Source organism: Notothenia rossii (genome assembly GCF_949606895.1).
Source record: "Notothenia rossii genome assembly, chromosome: 4".
Classification (NCBI taxonomy): Eukaryota; Metazoa; Chordata; class Actinopteri; order Perciformes; family Nototheniidae; genus Notothenia; species Notothenia rossii.
Genome location: NC_136902.1, coordinates 59,474,686 through 59,492,434, shown reverse-complemented (window position 1 = coordinate 59,492,434; position 17,749 = coordinate 59,474,686). Strand labels below are relative to the sequence as shown.

Below are 17,749 nucleotides of genomic sequence, written 5' to 3'. Positions count from 1 at the left end.
ACACAAATTATTTTTATGTTCACACAAATAATTATGAGACATATCTATGCCCATAGGGAATCGATAAGAACCGGAATCGATACATTTCAAATGATACCCATCCCTAGGTGCAGGAATGAGTCCTAAACTGAGGAATGAAAACTGAAATGTTTACAAATAAAAAATATACATGCATTACAAATGTATTGCACAATAGCTGTGCTTTATTTTAACTGAAAGCTATTAACAGGCATTACACTGTGCCTTGTCTTTTTCTTTTTTAGTGTAGTGGAGCCTCACTTTAGATCGTTTAACGCGATCCATCTTTGGTGTTATGAAGTGAATGAGCTTGTGAACTGTCTACGGGAGGGTGGGGGGAGCCTCGCTGCGGGGCAACTGTGGACCTATGTCGCCTGTCAGCGCAACTTACATGATGCCGTTTAAAAAATATATTAAGGGCGTAACCGGGCGCAGCGTACCGAGCCGACCGTCAATGGCCCGCTGACGACCAGCCATTCTGTGATTCTCCAAAACAGACAGATGGCCAGTCCGCCTACCCTGTATTCCACCGGGTCACCGTGGCGCCGCGGCGCAGACGGACCCGGTGGAATACAGCGTCTACCGCGTTTAGGAACCGTAAGCAGAACCGAAAGTGTATTTTGTACGGGTACCCGGTACCCAACAGTTTCTTATCGGTTCCCAACCCTACCTGCACCACTCTACTTATTTATCCCTCTCACTGCTGAACATCAGCTGACAGCACAGCTCTAGATTGCAGAGTTTCCTTGGTGACTGCATGTGGCTGAGAGACTTTCAAGCAGCCAGTCAATCCAATCACCAACTGGATGAGCCAGTGGCAAAGCCCATAGATAGGACGAGTATTTATAGAAACTCTCAGCAGCGCTGTGTGTGTGTGTGTGTGTGTGTGTGTGTGTGTGTGTGTTATCAGGCTTGCTTATTCCAGACAGAGGCTAATCTGTTCGTGCCAGAAACCAAGCCATTGTTTCATTTCAGCTCTTGAAAAAGGCCACAAGGACCTGTCCCTCCTTGTTTTGTTTTTGAAAGCTCATTATTCTGTTAACAATCGGTTTGATATGACATCACATACTGAAACCCAGCCAAGCTTCAATGGACAAATCCCTTGGCTTAAAATGGTCTCACTGTCAAATTGTCAAGTGTCTTCCTTTCAAATACCCACATGCCCAAACAGTATTGAAAAAGATGATTGGTGTTTGAAATTCTTCTATCCTCACTGGTCTAAGACATTTCACCAAGGAAACACTTGGTGAGGAAACTGAAGAGGGAATCTTGAACTAAAATGAATAGAAGAGGGCTAAAGCTTTCTTACACAGCACAAGTTTGTGGATTTCCCTCGCCGTCAGTAACATTGGAAATTACGTCAGAGGAAAATGTCCTTTCCCAGCTGTCAGATGTTGTAGACCCAGTCTAAGTGGCACATACTGTTGACTTGCCATCTCCTTCCGGAGATCCCCTGTCCCCACCACAAACGGGTCTTTGCGGGTCTCACAAACATACAAGAAGCAAAGTGTGCAATTTGACAACTGTGGTTTGCATCAGTGTTAAGACAACTGCAGTGACAGCTGATCATCTGCCTGCTACATAGCCATCATTTCTCAATACCCAATGGGCCAAATGTTTTATAAAAATGCAAAAAAGGGGCTTAGTATAGAATATAGAAGTTGCCTATGGTTGCCATTCTAGCCGCTGTAACCGGGTTTTTAGTGATCACAATTAGCCCTTCATTTGCATATGGACTGATTACTGCCAGAGGGAGGGCTTCCTCTATAGGCAGCATTCCAGTCCTAGGAACACAAAGGCACCCATACAATAATGTGGCTCTTCTTTGTGGGAACACAGGAATGCTAGAGGCAGACTAAAACAGGGTGTTCCTCTGCTGCTGGCTGACCACGAGCAGAGCAGGCTTCACTGTCATGGACAAACAGAAACACCACAGTTCCTTACAGCGCTACACTCGTCAACACTGCCTTGACCCATCCCATTATGTATGTTTATCAATCCATTTGGTTCTGTACTGGCAAAATGCAGTGCACCGAGTACCCAGATGTTGCACTCATAATGGTCAAAAAGATGTGTGGAACGCTGGACAGTTCTCGCACTCAGAAGGGTTGAAGATGTTTGAATAGCTTTGAAACAGCTGAACTTATCAGAGATATAAAAGATAACGGCAGCTCAGAAGATGAAATGTCTGAAAAGTTCAGCCTGAAAGACAGATGAACGAGGATTTTCCAGGAGGCAGTGTCGTACTTACTATCTATCGAAGACTATCGATTGGACCCACACTATTTCATGAATAATTCTAATTAATTGCCCCCACGTACATGGTTAAATAGTCATCATCGTTACACAATACTTTTGCTCAAAAAAGAAAAACACATATATCCCATGACACACCCTAACTGGACGTCTCCTTCATAAGAAAGCAGAATATGGAGCTATAACTGAGTCTTCCATGTGTAAAGGTCAGTGTTTCTATACTGTCGCTGCCTGCTCTCATTTTCAGGAGATGTAATGAAGGTTAACACAGTGACCGGCCGTGCGTAAACTGCACTGGGCACTGACGCGACACAGATTTATCACCATATCGGTCCTGCAGCCTTCAGATGCTGAAGGGATTTTTATTTAAGCTGAAGGAATTCACTCTAAAGCAGCTGTTGGCAGCAGATAACGTAATAATCAGCCACATTCAATCATAGAACAATGCAGACTGATTTACTGAAGGGTCCAATTTTGGTGGAGTGTTAATATCGGTGGTTATATAATCTTCTAAACAAGCCACAACTTAACATTGAACGTGAACACATTAAATAGGTGCGCTGCTGTCGGTTAACAAATAGCACTTCACCCCTGGGGATGGACCCTTTGAGTACTCTGGTGGTGACATACATACAGACTGAGTGACTAAACCAGACTTTCAACCTAGGTTTAGTCATGTGCCGAAGAAAAAAAGAAACTATGGACGCACGATATTGGATTTTTGCTAAGGCAAGGTGAAATCAATTATTTTCACAGGCAACATTTGACAAAAACTACTTTTTATCGTCACACGTGTACCGTTACCATTTTCTTGTGAGTGCCTTATTGGTAATGCGTATGTGTCTATCTCAACAATAGTAACAAGTTAGTAAGATGACTCCTCAGCTCCGACATTATTAAAACATTACTCCTAAAAAAGGGAAGATCGACATCTAGGAAATCTTGGAATTAGACGTTTTAATTATGTATGTTTCTGATAAGCTTTTTTTGAGCTAATGTAATAATTTCCTCTACCAAGAGGAACCTGTTGGCACTTGCATTACTGTCTGTACAAAATGTTCTTTCTCAGTGGGGAAATTAGTTTGAAGCTGAATCTTAAAGGGGACCTATCATGCTATATTTGAATAATATATTGTAGGGCCATACCTATATAAAAAAGGTATATTTATACGTTTTCTTTTTCAAAATACCAAACAGATCATGCATTTTAGCCATGCCTCATTTCGCTCCATTTGGCTCTCCTCCACCCCTGTCTTTGCATGCGCTGCAGCTGACCACGCCCCCCTGCAAAGGAGGGGGCCGAGTTACGAGCGTCATGTTACCATGCTGTTACCATGCCATGGCAACCTCTCATTCCCCTGATTGGTAGAGAGTTGGCCATATAGGCGGAGCTCCTCATCACTGACGTCAGACTATTTTCAAATCTGTATCAGTCTGTATCAGAGCCGCTGAAGCCCTGTTTTTAAGAGATTTTGGTACAGAGGAAAAGAGAGAGGGTTGTGTTTTCTGACACTTGGTGAGTTCCCTGACACACGGGGACACATATTCATGTATAAAAGACGTACAAAAGTGCATTTTACATGATAGGTCACCTTTAGGCATGTCATGGCAAACAAATTACAGAAGTCATCACAAGACATATTTCTTTGCATATTTTACATGGATTCTGAAGGGCATTAGAGTGGCATTAACACTGCAGTATACAGTTGCAAGAAAAAGTATGTGAACCCTTTGGAATTACCTGGATTTCTGCATAAGTTGTTCATAAAATGGAGGAAGCCACTGCTGTCCAGAAAAAACATTGCTGCACGTTTGAAGTTTGCAAAAGAGCACCTGGATTTTCCACAGCACTACTGGCAAAATATTCTGTGGACAGATGAAACCAAAGTTGAGTTGTTTGGAAGGAATACACAATGCTATGTGTGGAGAAAAAAAGGCACAGCACACCAACATCAAAACCTCATCCCAACTGTGAAGTATGGTGGAGGGAGCATCATGGTTTGGGGCTGCTTTGCTGCCTCAGGGCCTGGACAGATTGCCATCATCGACGGAAAAATGAATTCTTAAGTTTATCAAGAGATTTTGCTGGAGAACTTAAGGCCATCTGTCCACCAATTGAAGCTCAACAGAAGATGGGTGATGCAACAGGACAACGACCCAAAGCACAGAAGTAAATCAACAACAGAATGGCTTCAACAGAAGAAAATACGCCTTCTGGAGTGGCCCAGTCAGAGTCCTGACCTCAACCCAATTGAGATGCTGTGGCATGACCTCAAGAGAGCGAGTCACACCAGACATCCCAAGAATATTGCTGAACTGAAACAGTTTTGTAAAGAGGAATGGTCCAAAATTCCTCCTGACCGTTGTTCAGGTCTGATATGCAACTATAGGAAACGTTTGGTTGAGGTTATTGCTGCCAAAGGAGGGTCAACCAGTTATTAAATCCAAGGGTTCACATATTTTTTCCACCCTGCACTGTGAATGTTTACATGGTGTGTTCAATAAAAACATAAAAACATATAATTATTTGTGTGGTTTTAGCTTAAGCAGACTGTGTTTGTCTATTGTTGTGACTTAGATGAAGATCAGAACACATTTTATGACCAATTTATGCAGAAATCCAGGTAGTTCCAAAGGGTTCACATACTTTTTCTTGCAACTGTATATCCATTATTTGTGTCAGTCAAGTTACACACCCTTCGTTTTAGAGAGTTTTGATTCCACGTTGCCTGCAACAGTCTGGACTGAGCCTCATTGTTCTGCAGATTCCGTTTTAATTATAGATGCCTGAGCCCTTGGCACGACGGAGCTCACTTTCTGCTAGTGTTGTTCTGCATCTCCTCCGTTATTGCTCATTCAGTTCAGCTCAGGTCGGAAAGCTCACTGATGCAGTACAATAAAAAAGGAAGAAGCGCATTGTATGTACATATTGTAAAAAGGTACAAGATGCTCCTATTTGCCAATGACGTATGAACATAAAGCAGACCAAAGATCTAATTGGTACATCAATCAGGAAACATGGGTAAATCCAGACATACTTGCTCTAAATATTTAAAAACTCTTTATCTATTACAGATTGATTAAAAACTGAAATATGCCTTCAAACCAAAAGCTTTCAGAAGAGGAAAACTGGGTCACCAGGCGGTGGATGCCCCGTGGGGATGTGGACTGTGTGAATGGGATCAGTGCAGAAAAAGAAGTGGGACTAAAGAGATTTGAGACCGGGGTAGCTGAATCTCCTACATGACAACCAAGTTAGGGGGTTGGAAACCAGGTTGTGTTTAAATGCAGCGGGTGGACCACAGAACAAAAGCCTGCTACAATTCCAGTCAATCTGCCCCATCAATCTAAGCTATAAGAAAGTATTGCTAGACTTACTGATAATGATTTATTTTACTGTGTTGATTCTCAAAAATACATTATTAATTTCTGATTATTATGTTACATACATGTTCCTGCCAGCTGCTCAAATTGTGCCAAAAATAGAGTGATGATTTTGGATGTTACAGGGACTACATGCAAAGCAGATCCCACTGTTTGCATAACAAATATATTGAATCAACTCTGATTTTAAGCATACAGAATTAAATGTATTTCTGACTCCCCACTAGGTGAAGGTACTATTCATGTTAGGCGCTCGGATATGAAGACATATGCCTGTGTGATAGAGTGGTGCAGGAATGAGTCCTAAACCAGGAAATTCGTTAGCATGTCATCACTCCCAACCCAAGTCCAACTTTATCCTAGCGGCAGTGACGTGAAATCCTCTGAGGAGTTTATAGCATTCCGTTGGCTATTTACTTCTGGCAATTGCATTAACGCTTTTAAAATGATGGTTGTGTTAATATGTGGATATCATTCTGCTCAATAAAACATCTACAAAATCAGTGTAAATGTAAGCTAGCAAGCCAGCATGTAGGATAGTGATGAGTTGCTAGATTAGGTGAGATACTGTAATAGGCCTCTAGATTCCCTTAAATTATTGGTTATTTACTTTTAATATACATTTTTAAGTATAAAATGTTTTTTTCTGACATTATTATAGTGTTCTGAATTAACTTTATCTCAGAATTCTTATTTTACTGACCCAATACTATAAGTATAAATAAATAATGCACCCGTGCAGATAAAACATCAAAGTTCAACATGCCACATTATCAAGGCTAAAACATATCAGCCATACTACAGCCATCACACTGACAATGCTAACATGCTGTTGCTTAGCAAATATGGTGCTAAAATAAGAGGTTCAACATCTTAATACATCTCGGAAGACCAATCATTTTACAGGTATAGAGTGGTGGAGGAATGAGTCCTAAAACCCTAAACCCGATTCCCTTGTCTCGAAGACAGCGTTTCTTTGAATGTGTTTTTGTTTAAATCCCTGAAATAAGGTCTGTGATTTATACACGCTTACGAGATTTTCACATTTTGTTATACAAGATATACAACACCCAATCTGAAGCTTTAAAAAAAAAGGTACATAAATCAGCGCTCGCTAACAAGTGGCTAATTGTCTGAAAGTCATCATGCAGCTAACCGGTCTGTCTTTTGCTTAGCGACAGTGACGTGAAGTCATGCAATTGTCATGTGGTTTTTATAGCCTGACGTTAGCTTTTTACATTTTTCATGAGATGAACTCAAAGATCTAAAACATTTTCTATATACACAAAATAACCATTTCTCTCAAATATTGTTCACAAATCTGAAAAAATCTGTGATAACGAGCACTTTCCTTTGCCGAGATAATCCATCCCACCTCACAGGTAGTGCTGTGTACCTGGACTCACATTCAGGTTCAGGTCCGGACTCAAGTCCAGAAGTTCAGGTTCAGGTCCGGACTTATAAGTCCGGACTTGTGTCAAGTTGTGTGAGTAACTAAAGTGAACTTATTGTGAGCTAATTATCAATTGAAAATAAACTCATAATCAACTCAAATTCAAACTCGTCAGGTTTATTGTGCCCCCTTCCAACTTGTGTCTACACCATGTCTTTTCTAGAACTCTACATGTGTTACTAACTACACAACACAACTACATACATAGTGATGTACATACAAGACTCAATATGCAAGAGTACAAGTCTATGTGTTCCTGTTCAAGAACAACAGCATATTGACATTGTCTGGGTGAAGTGTTGCTCTCTCGGCAGACACTATATCACCATACATACAAAGGAGTTAGCTTAGCTACACTACCATATATGGCAACCAGTATCCCACGCTGTCAGTGTCCACTATGTCTAAGCCAGCTTCCCTTGACGTCACACAGATCTCGCGAGCAGTTGCGATATTTTGCGAGACTTCGTGAGTTCAGTAATGGCCGCCATATCAGAAGCCAAAACAATGTTTTTCGTTTTTTCTCAGCGCAAATTTCTCGATCTATGGAAGGTTTTAGATGGTTTAGAACAAAAAGGAGAATATACGTAAGTACCGGTTCCCGACGTTCCGGTTTTAACCGGACTTGAACCGAAGCTTTTTACAAGTGCAGTACCGGTTCGGCGTACCGGTACGCAGCACTACTCACAGGTGATATCAAGATGCTGATTAGACAGCATGATTATTGCACAGGTGTGCCTTAGGCTGGCCACAATAAAAGGCCACTCTGAAACGTGCAGTTTTGCTTTATTGGGAGGGTCTGGGGTGGTCCGAAAACCCTGGGGTTAAACCCTAACCCTAACATGTCACCCATTGAGCATGTTTGGGATGCTCTGGATCGGCGTATACGACAGCGTGTTCCAGTTCCTGACAATATCCAGCAACTTCGCACAGCCATTGAAGAGGAGTGGACCAACATTCCACAGGCCACAATCAACAACCTGATCAACTTTATGCAAAGGAGATGTGTTGCACTGCGTGAGGCAAATGGTGGTCACACCAGATACTGACTGGTTTTCGGACCCCCCCAGACCCCCTCAATAAAGCAAAACTGCACGTTTCAGATTCAGAGTAGCCTTTTATTGTGGCCAGCCTAAGGCACACCTGTGCAATAATCATGCTGTCTAATCAGCATCTTGATATCACCTATGAGGTGGGATGGATTATCTTGGCAAAGGAGAAATGCTCACTATCACAGATTTTTTCTGATTTGTCAACAATATGAGAGAAATGGTTCTTTTGTGTATATAGAAAATGTTTTAGATCTTTGAGTTCACTCATGAAAAATGGGAGCAAAAACAAGTGTTGCATTTATATTTTTGTTCAGTGTATATTCTGCAATATTCAGAAAACCAATGAGAAATCCCATCACTTGTTTTCCAAAGGGACCCCTTGCAATGATGACTTCCCGGTCGGCCAATACAAATGTGTCACCACTAAACCAATCTATTTAGCCACAAACCAAAGTATTCAAGTCATTACAATGGGGTGTTCAGAATTCTAGTTGTTAAGATATACGAGTCTGAATCACTTGTGATTATATAAAGGTTAAAAAAAAAAACTTCAACTGACAGCTCCAGATTTATTTTTCAGTCATCAAAGAACTGCAGGGATCAATTTTGACTCGTGATAACAAAAGAGTCGTGACCCGAGATTCCAGCAGCATGCACACAATGATACTGCTGTCGCATGGCAGGGTCTGCCCCTGAGGAAACTTCGAAAGACAATAGCTGCTCTCATTCTGGACTGAAAGCATACCAACACGCGATGACAGTCAACTATGAAGTCTCAGAATCAGCTTATGTCACCTGTTGAGTCAACATACTGTTAACACAATAATAAGACTCATTTGGTTTGAATCAATTTAAATATATTGTAATTTGCCAGAGCAGATGTGGTTGACTTTTTCCAAGCAATAATGTAAAGGTACTCCTGTTTAACAATCAAACTTTACACTAATTAACTGCCACAGGGCCTAAGCATCTTTTTTATTTGATTTATTTTTATAACTCAGTGCGCAGGTTGGGTTTAGAAAGTGCGATTGAGAAAGAGAGAGGGAGCAAAAGCTTGTTGTGTGCCAAAACAGGCTTCCCCTAAATGTTCTACAGTGACATCACCAGTGCTTCTCAGTTCAGATGTTCAACTAAAAGACCTGGAAGTCCACACACATTTATCATAAAATTGATAACTGTGACATTCCGAGTTTAACTCAAGCCTCATGTTACACATAAAAAAAAGAGTTCCAGGTCAATTTGACCAGCAATTAAATCTAAAACAGCATGAAAACCAACATAACTTTCATAATTCCCTATCATAAAAGCCAAGATAATTAAATATATTTGGATGTTTGACTGTTGGTCAAACAAAACCGTTTACATTACTGTATGGCATTATAATTAAATGATGTTTTTAAATGTAGTTTAAATTTGACCATTTAGTGATAGACCTGGGACTCCATAGACTATTTCCTTTGCCCTGCACAGCATATCTTGGCCAGCTGAGGTTGTCAATTTTATAGGAGATGCGTAGCAAGCCACAGCCAGGTCTCTCCTCTGATCACGACACAACACTAGAGGTAGAGGGATAACATGTGGGGTACTAGCAACAAAGACTGCAGTAATGAGTCAGTGTGAATCCCCCACAAAGTGACAGCCTGCTTCACGGGGAGGCTTCACGTCACAGCAGCATCTTAATCTCATCATGAGCTTCCTGCTGCACACGCTCATTCAGCCCAAATCCCCACGACTACGCGTAAACATGTCGGACTGCGTTTGAGAGGACAACACGACGGAAGGTTACCGTTTGAACATCATCTCCATGTCCTTGATCTGCTTGCGGGAGAACTCCTTGAATTCCGTGTAGGGGTTGAAGACGCGGGTCAGCCGTGGAGCAGCGTTGCCCTCGTTGATGTCCTGCCTGCGGGTCAGTATCGCGGACAGCTCGGAGGACGAGTCTCCGCAGGCTCCATCGGCCTCCTGCGGCTTGGGTCGGACTGGGCTGTGTTCTGGCTCCGGCCTCGGCACGGTCTCCTGCGTAGTCGCCAGCCGCGACTGCAGCTTCTTTGCCAGCTCGTCAGATGCCATGCTGAGAGAAGCACGCTGTTCACTGAGACTTTCAGGGAGAATGGAGCCTGCTGACAGCCGTATCAAGTACCACTGTCAAACTGCCCGTGGCCCGCGGAGAAGAGAGAGACAGTCTTTCCGGTCACATTTTTTCAAAATAAGATGAGGAAAAATAAATAATATTATTTTGGCTTCCAAATTTCTCGGTTGAACTATCAGTGCCTAGCTTTTAAACTGGACAAAAGGATGATAACAACAAAATAATAGTTTGAGATTTACCTCATGGCAGAATACTTATTAGTATTTATAGGGTGAAGACATTTGTTTACTAAAAAAAGAATCAAACATTATAATAAATACATTATTCTAATATTAGTATCTTACTTTGCATGACTGTAGCATGCTATACGTTGGTGGATACATGTTCATGCATTCTGATGACTACGCACAGGGGCGCCGTAAGGGGGTGAAAAGTTAGGACGATTCTAAGGGCCTGTGATTGACACGGGCCCCAAAATGTTTAGAATATTACGAAAACATTATGAAAGTAACCTTTCATCAATCCTCAAGAATTAACATTAATAGAACGTTATATTGATAAAGTACTCACTAAACTTACGATTCATTTAACTTATTTTCTTCCAAAAGTTAATTATCGAAAGCCTCTGTACACACCCTTCTATTTACAATGGTTTGGTCCTGCCTCCAAACGTGCGGCACCTGCACTTGCAGTCAGAGTGAAAGCGTGTGTTGGTTGTACCCTATGGTTGTACCATGTCTCAACGACTCAAAAAGTCAGGCTCTAAGAAAAGAAGAAAAAGGAGAGAAAGACAAGAGAGAGGGACTAAAGTTTTTCACAAGAAAAGGAGGGTGTGGTCCATGAGTGGTGGAAATTAGTCTGTTAGCTAATGTTTTTTTTTTTACTAAGCTGACATTAAAGGTGGGGTAGGTAAGTTTGAGAAACCGGCTCGAGATACACTTTTTGTTATATTCCATGGAATGCTCTTAACATTCCGATAGCAATGAATATCTTCAGTCCTCTGACAAAAAATCCATTAAAAAATGGCATCTCTGGAAGCCATAGTACTGTAAAAAGCACGACCAATCATTTTAGCCGGCCCGGCTAAAATAACTGGATGGCCTACCTTCCTGTCAGCCTTTCATCTGTGCACAAACTTATCTCGTGCCCTCATTGGTCATGTGCACGTTCGTGTGTGTTGGAGTAGGGTCTCTGTAAGGAAGTCTGAAGGAAGGGGCAGATTTTTTTCGGTTGTGTACTTTCAAATTCTAGCGCACTCGAGCTGGTTTCTCCATTCTTACCTACCCTACCTTTTAATAAATGCAGGCACATTTTTAGCGCCTATTCATACTAAATCAGTTGTCCCTCCCCCTGGTGCCAGGACCAACAGATCCATCTTTAGGCTCAGCAGCCCTGTCCCCCCATAATGCTGAACCTGAACCAGCTTTTCTCCCAACAGGAGGTGAGCAGCATTGTGTTGAATGAAGGGAGAATGGAATTCAATATATATATATCAAAACGAAAAGCTAACATCTCATTTAAATTATACATTTCAAACACAGTATTTTCCCACATAGCCAATGATCTATACAAAACAAAAAACTGCTTTTAGTCTATTTAGGATGATGGACAGTTTGAAGCGTTGAGTGATCAGTCTGCATTAGGTAAACAAAATGTTAATCACCAACATTTTGGTTATGATATTAATACTAATGTTATTATATTAAAGCAGGGGTGGGGAACCTCCGGCCCCCGGGCCGTATACGGACTGCTAGACCATTTGGTACGGCCCTCGAGGTAATTTATAAGCAAAGTGGCCTGTGCCTGGTGGTGGGGCCCAATGTGATATATTTTCATGGGGCCCAAAATCCCTGGCGGCGCCCCTGACTACGCATAAAGGACCTTCAGACCTAAAGACCAAATGACATACATAATCTGGACGACAAAGCATTAAGCTAAAATGCATAATTAATCTAATGTTAAAATGATGTATAGGCCTACACGCAAAATGAATTCATCTTCTTGAGTCCTAAAAATAGTAGAATAGTAAAGGGGTGTGGCTAGGGGAACGTGGGACACAGACTATTTTAAAAATATTGAATGATAAAAAGGTTTGAAATTCACAATTTACTGTAGTTTTTTTTTTTCTAGTTCAGCAGTTTTTTTTTTACATTTATGAGTCATTCTACAGAAAAGGTGGAATCTGGGTGATACAAATCTGCTGAAATATATTCCTTCTAAACACATATAAAACTTGTTAAATAGCAATAACTAACTCTTAACTTGATGAATCCACAACAAGTAGAGCTTAAAGTATTTTTAGTATTTTTAGTATTTTTATACATTATACAAAGCTTATTTACATAGGAACGTCACTGGTGTTACATGTTACCAGGAAGAAGAGTAACACCAGTGACGGTAACACAAGTGACAATTTGGAGAAAACACTACCATTTTAACAAAATTGCTGCAATGTGTCAGACCAAATGTGGCTTCAGTCAATATCAAAATCGTTCAACTCTTCAATACAATACGTTTTCCCATTCAAATGTTCACCCCTAGGGCTATGCAATGAGTAACACTAATGACAGACTTGAAAGACGCACGTACAATTTGAAGATAAAATGACAACTTTAACAAACAAATTAAGAAGTATCTGACTTTCCTTATGTCTTTGTCCACTGCACTGTCTCAAATGATCTCCTGTTACAGGAAGCACTTCAGAGACAGTACATTACTTCAAAAATAAAAGTGTTTTGTGTAGCAGTAACACCAATGACATCATTTTGGGTGACTGACATTTATTGGATATTATTAATAATAATTTGCGTTGTTTTTTTACCATTTCAGTGTTATAATCAATGTATGTAATGTTATGTAAATATGAATGAGATTTATTTATTGAAAAAAATATATTTTAAATGAAAACTATAGGCTCCACTTCCATGTATGATCAAAGTGACAAGGCAGTTCCTTGAACTTGACATTTTAAATAAATTACAATTTATGTATAAAACTATTTTTTTCATTTTGTACCATTGCAAAGACAATCTCTATTTATTCAACATATATAATGAATGTGAGTATTAGGTCAACGTCATGTATTTTGGTGCAAAAGTAAGTGACAGTACTTCCACCTTTTCTGTAGAATGACCCTTATACTGAACAGTCAGAAGATGTCACTCTTAGTTTTGTACTATTACTTACTCGCCTCAGTCTCTGAGATTGCAACATATGTGCATGTTGACTATTGATGTAACATGCCCTGAAGGCTTTTAGGCGCACTCATGAGGGGCTTCTTAAAGATGGTGATCAGTGGTTTGTGGTCTGTTTCTGCAGTGATTGTGTCCCTGCCGTATAGGTACTGGTGAAATCTCTGGCATGCAAAAACTATGCTTAAGCACTGCTTAAGCATAGTTTTTGCATGCCATAGATTTCTTTCACAGAAAGAGTGCTTAATAAGCACTCTTTCTCTATTTGAGCGTAGTTTTGCTCAGTCTGTGTCAGTGCGCGTGAGGCAAAGGCTATGCCCCTTTTGCAGCAAGCAGCACCCCAGTCCATTCATGCTGGCATCACTCTGGATCGTTACAGGCTTTGTGATTTCATCATATTTGTGAACCGGCATGTTGGTGACCATATGCTTTATCTCGTGTATTGCATCATCGTGTTTTGGCAGCCAGTGCAATGCCGTGTCCTTATCCAGGGGTCTTCGAAGACGCTCACAGATCTCCGATAGCCTTGGCAGGAACTTAGCCAGATATGTCACAAACCCGATCATGCGTTGCACTGCCTTAGCATCTGTGGGCTTCGGCATGTCCAACACTGCTTGAGTTTTCTCTGGGTCGATTTTCAGTCCTTCTGTAGACTGTACATGGCCGTGGAAATGTACAGCTTTGAGCTTGAACTGCAGATTGCGTTCACTCAATCTGAGCTTCACAGCCCTGCACCCAGAGCCGGCACGACCCATTAAGCGACATAAGCGGCCGCTTAGGGCCCCGCAGCCACTAAGGGGCCCCCTAGCAAAAAAATGTTTTTAATTTAATTTAAAAAATAAATAAATCTCAGTACACCGTCGCCGTGATAAGTATGTTTAATTAATTGTGTTAATATGCCTTGATTGCCTACTCTCAAAGTCATGTATTATATTATTGAATCAATAATATAATACATTAACCATGCTTTACCTGAACCTCATCATGACACAAGAGAGGACGGCAGGATTGTAATTGCCCGTGTTCAGTGAATGCAACAGAGGCAAGACACCAGACCAACCAGAGAGTTGAATGGAAATAAACATCTGTCTTATTGGCTGACAGGTACCTATCCTGTGAGCTGTGACAAAGCAATACACTGTCAGTCGGACTCAGACTTTTTGAAGATGGACATAAGAAAACATTTTCTTAAAAAATACGACAATTCTCAAGTGGGGGCTCACACAACAGCTCCAGAGCCACAACTTGAGCCAGGTAAACAAGGTATGTAAGTCAGTAAACTTCCAAGTTATGCAAACATGTAAGCAAAGCATAAATTACAGCTACGTTGACGTTACTTTGAATCGTGGGGGTGAGCTAAACCGTTAGCAAGTAGCTATAGCTAGCCAGATATATTAAATAAACACTTTGTCATATAATCTAAATGTAATGTTTTTTAGTGTTACCTGGTGATTTCAAAGAAAGCTCTCTGGGAAATGTTGACTTACTGTTCGACACGAAGCTAGAAGCTATCTTACAGTACACAGTTGATCCTGAGTCCTGTCAGTTAAAGTGTTTCACAGTTAGCTTAGCTAAGCATCAACCTAGCACTGAAATATATGGATGTTATGTGACAGTATTTCTGAGAAAAAGTCAGCTGAAATGGTGGCATAGTTGCCACTGCTTTACATGTCAACAGCATGTTTGAACGTATTTGCAGCAGTAAATGTGGCTGTTTGGCCACTGACGTTACCATAACAACACCTGAATTTAAATTTGCAACCTCTTTTTGTGACAGATTTTTGCAAGAAATTATAATTTTTCTGAATGATATTCCTATTGACAGCTAGTTTTAAGTGAACATTATGAGATGGACAGCCAGAGAGAATAAATGAAAAACAGTTATGAAATACTATATGACAAAACAAGAATACAGTTGAAGTGATTTGTAAAATATCCATAAAGAAAAATCTGTTTACAGTTCTGTTTCAAATGGGTGTTGAGAGATGTATCCATCCATCCATCTTCTCCCGCTTATCCGTGGTCGGGTCGCGGAGGTAGCAGTTCCAGCAGAGAGCCCCAAACTTTCTTTTCCCTGGCCACATCAACCAGCTCTGACTGGGGGATCCTAAGGCGCTCCCAGGCCAGCGAAGAGATATAATCCCTCCACCTGGTCCTAGGTCTACCCCTTGGTCTCTTCCCAGCTGGACGTGCCTGGAACACCTCCCTAGGGAGGCGCCCAGGTGGCATCCTAACTAGGTGCCTGGACCACCTCAACTGGCTCCTTTCGACGCGAAGGAGGAGCGGTTCAACTCTGAGTCCCTCCCGGATGGCCGAACTTCTCACCTTATCTCTAAGGGAGACACCAGCCACCCTGCGGAGAAAACCCATCTCGGCCGCTTGTACCCGCGATCTCGTTCTTTCGGTCATGACCCATCCTTCATGACCATAGGTCAGGGAATGCTCCGGTTTTTGGACAAAATTAACATGGGATCACTCCGGTCAATGTACGTACTTCGTCTCACTGGAATATTAATGGCCAGATTGAATACAACATCGACCCAATTTCTCTGGTCAATGACAGGAGAGTTTTGAAAGTGACCAAAACACTGTTCCACACATTTAAAAACACTTAATCAATGTTTACCCAGGATCCATGCACCTTCCCTGGCTTGTAAAATGTGGTGATAGGCCCTGGAGGTATCCTACTATTTAAAACATGTATACACTCTTGTACACCATCCACATGGTTCCTTAACACAATGCACATAGTCTGGAGCAGCAACTCGGCCATTTTTACCTGCTTGTCCATTTGCCTATCAGTTTGTTAACGAAACGGACAGATCCACCGTTTTCCCCCTAAAAATGATTTGTAATCGTTGTCTTTGCATTTAAATGATGGATGCTATCATCCACATGGTTCCTTAACACAATGCACATAGTCTGGAGCTCACTGGGGTCCTGCACAAGCTTTAATCAGGCTTGTCCATTTGCCTATCAGTTTGTTAACGAAATGGACAGATCCACCGTTTTCCCCCTAAAAATGATTTTATGGTTCCTTAACACAATGCACATAGTCTGGACCTCACTGGGGTCCTGCATATGTTTTAATCAGGCATTTTAACACTTTTTCCCTACGAAAATGATTTTAAAATACTTTTATGGGGCTATATAAATCAAATTCCGGGTAATGCGGAGCACAATTGTACCTTTTACTATTTTAATTTATTTGTATTATATATATTTTGGCTATAAAAGTGACATCTTTGGATGACTTTGTCAGTTTATGGAGCTTATCCCAACAATCCTGGAGGTTCCAGGCCGAATTTGGGAGCTCATAGGCGGCCTGCCATAGGCCCCCACCCGTGGAAAGAAAAATAAATGAAAGAAAACGGTCAATTATATCTTAAAATAATCAAAAATGAAGTTTTGAAAAATTCTCGAAAAAATGACTGAGTGCCAACGGAGAAGGTTCTCAGAGATGCTCAACACTTCGGCGCTTCGGGCCGAAGCCCCGGACACTTTTCCACCCCACCATTGCAACTTACAACGGAGAGGGGAATCCAAGCCTCCCCTACTCCGTCCAAAAAATTCGTTCATCATTTTTCAGACTACTGTCCGCACGAAATCGGAAACCCGGTTTTTGAGAGAACTCAGAAAAAAAACGGCTGTATAACTTCATGGAGGAATTCATCCGCTGTATGAGCACTCTGGCTCGGATACATTTGTTGCCCGGAGACCCCCAGCATGGTTCTTACCAAACTTTAAGTTTTTGAACTGGGCTCTGGAGGAATGCAATGGGAGTTGCCAGGGGACTCTATCCGCCTCATGAGGCACTATTTTCGGATACATTTGAACACTTTTAGCCCTTTTTTATGGTTCTCCAAAAAAATAACTCAAACTTTTTCTGAGTGTGGAGGAATGCAAGGGGAGTTGTCAGGGGACTCTACCCGCCTTATGAGGCACTATTTTCGGATACATTTTTACACTTTTAGTCCTTTTCTATGAATCTCCAAAAAAACTACTTAGACTTTTTCTGAGTCTGGAGGAATGCAAGGGGAGTTGTCAGGGGACTCTACCTGCATTATGAGGCACTATTTTCGGATACTTTTTTTCATTTTCACCCCTTTTCTATGGATCTCCAAAAAGTTAACTCAGACTTTTTCTGAGTCTGGAGGAATGCAAGGGGAGTTGTCAGGGGACTCTGCCCGCCTTATGAGGCACTATTTTCGGATACATTTTTACATTTTTAGTCCTTTTCTATGAATCTCCAAAAAAACTACTTAGACTTTTTCTGAGTCTGGAGGAATGCAAGGGGAGTTGTCAG

At 41.3% G+C, this 17,749-nt stretch overlaps 1 protein-coding gene across 2 annotated transcripts in view; it reads right to left on the bottom strand.

Annotated features, from left to right (window-relative positions):
* Positions 1-10,390, bottom strand: part of efhd1 (EF-hand domain family, member D1) — a 52,103-nt gene extending 41,713 nt beyond the window's left edge. Inside the window, exon 1 of one of the 2 annotated variants that reach the window (XM_079676853.1) lies at positions 9,950-10,390. In XM_079676853.1, the coding sequence (XP_079532979.1) occupies positions 9,950-10,233 (284 nt within the window). In that variant the 5' untranslated portion in view covers positions 10,234-10,390. The remainder of the gene's footprint in view (positions 1-9,949) is intronic. The other variant, XM_079676852.1, reaches the window with a different exon arrangement.
* Between the last annotated feature and the right edge of the window lie 7,359 nt (positions 10,391-17,749).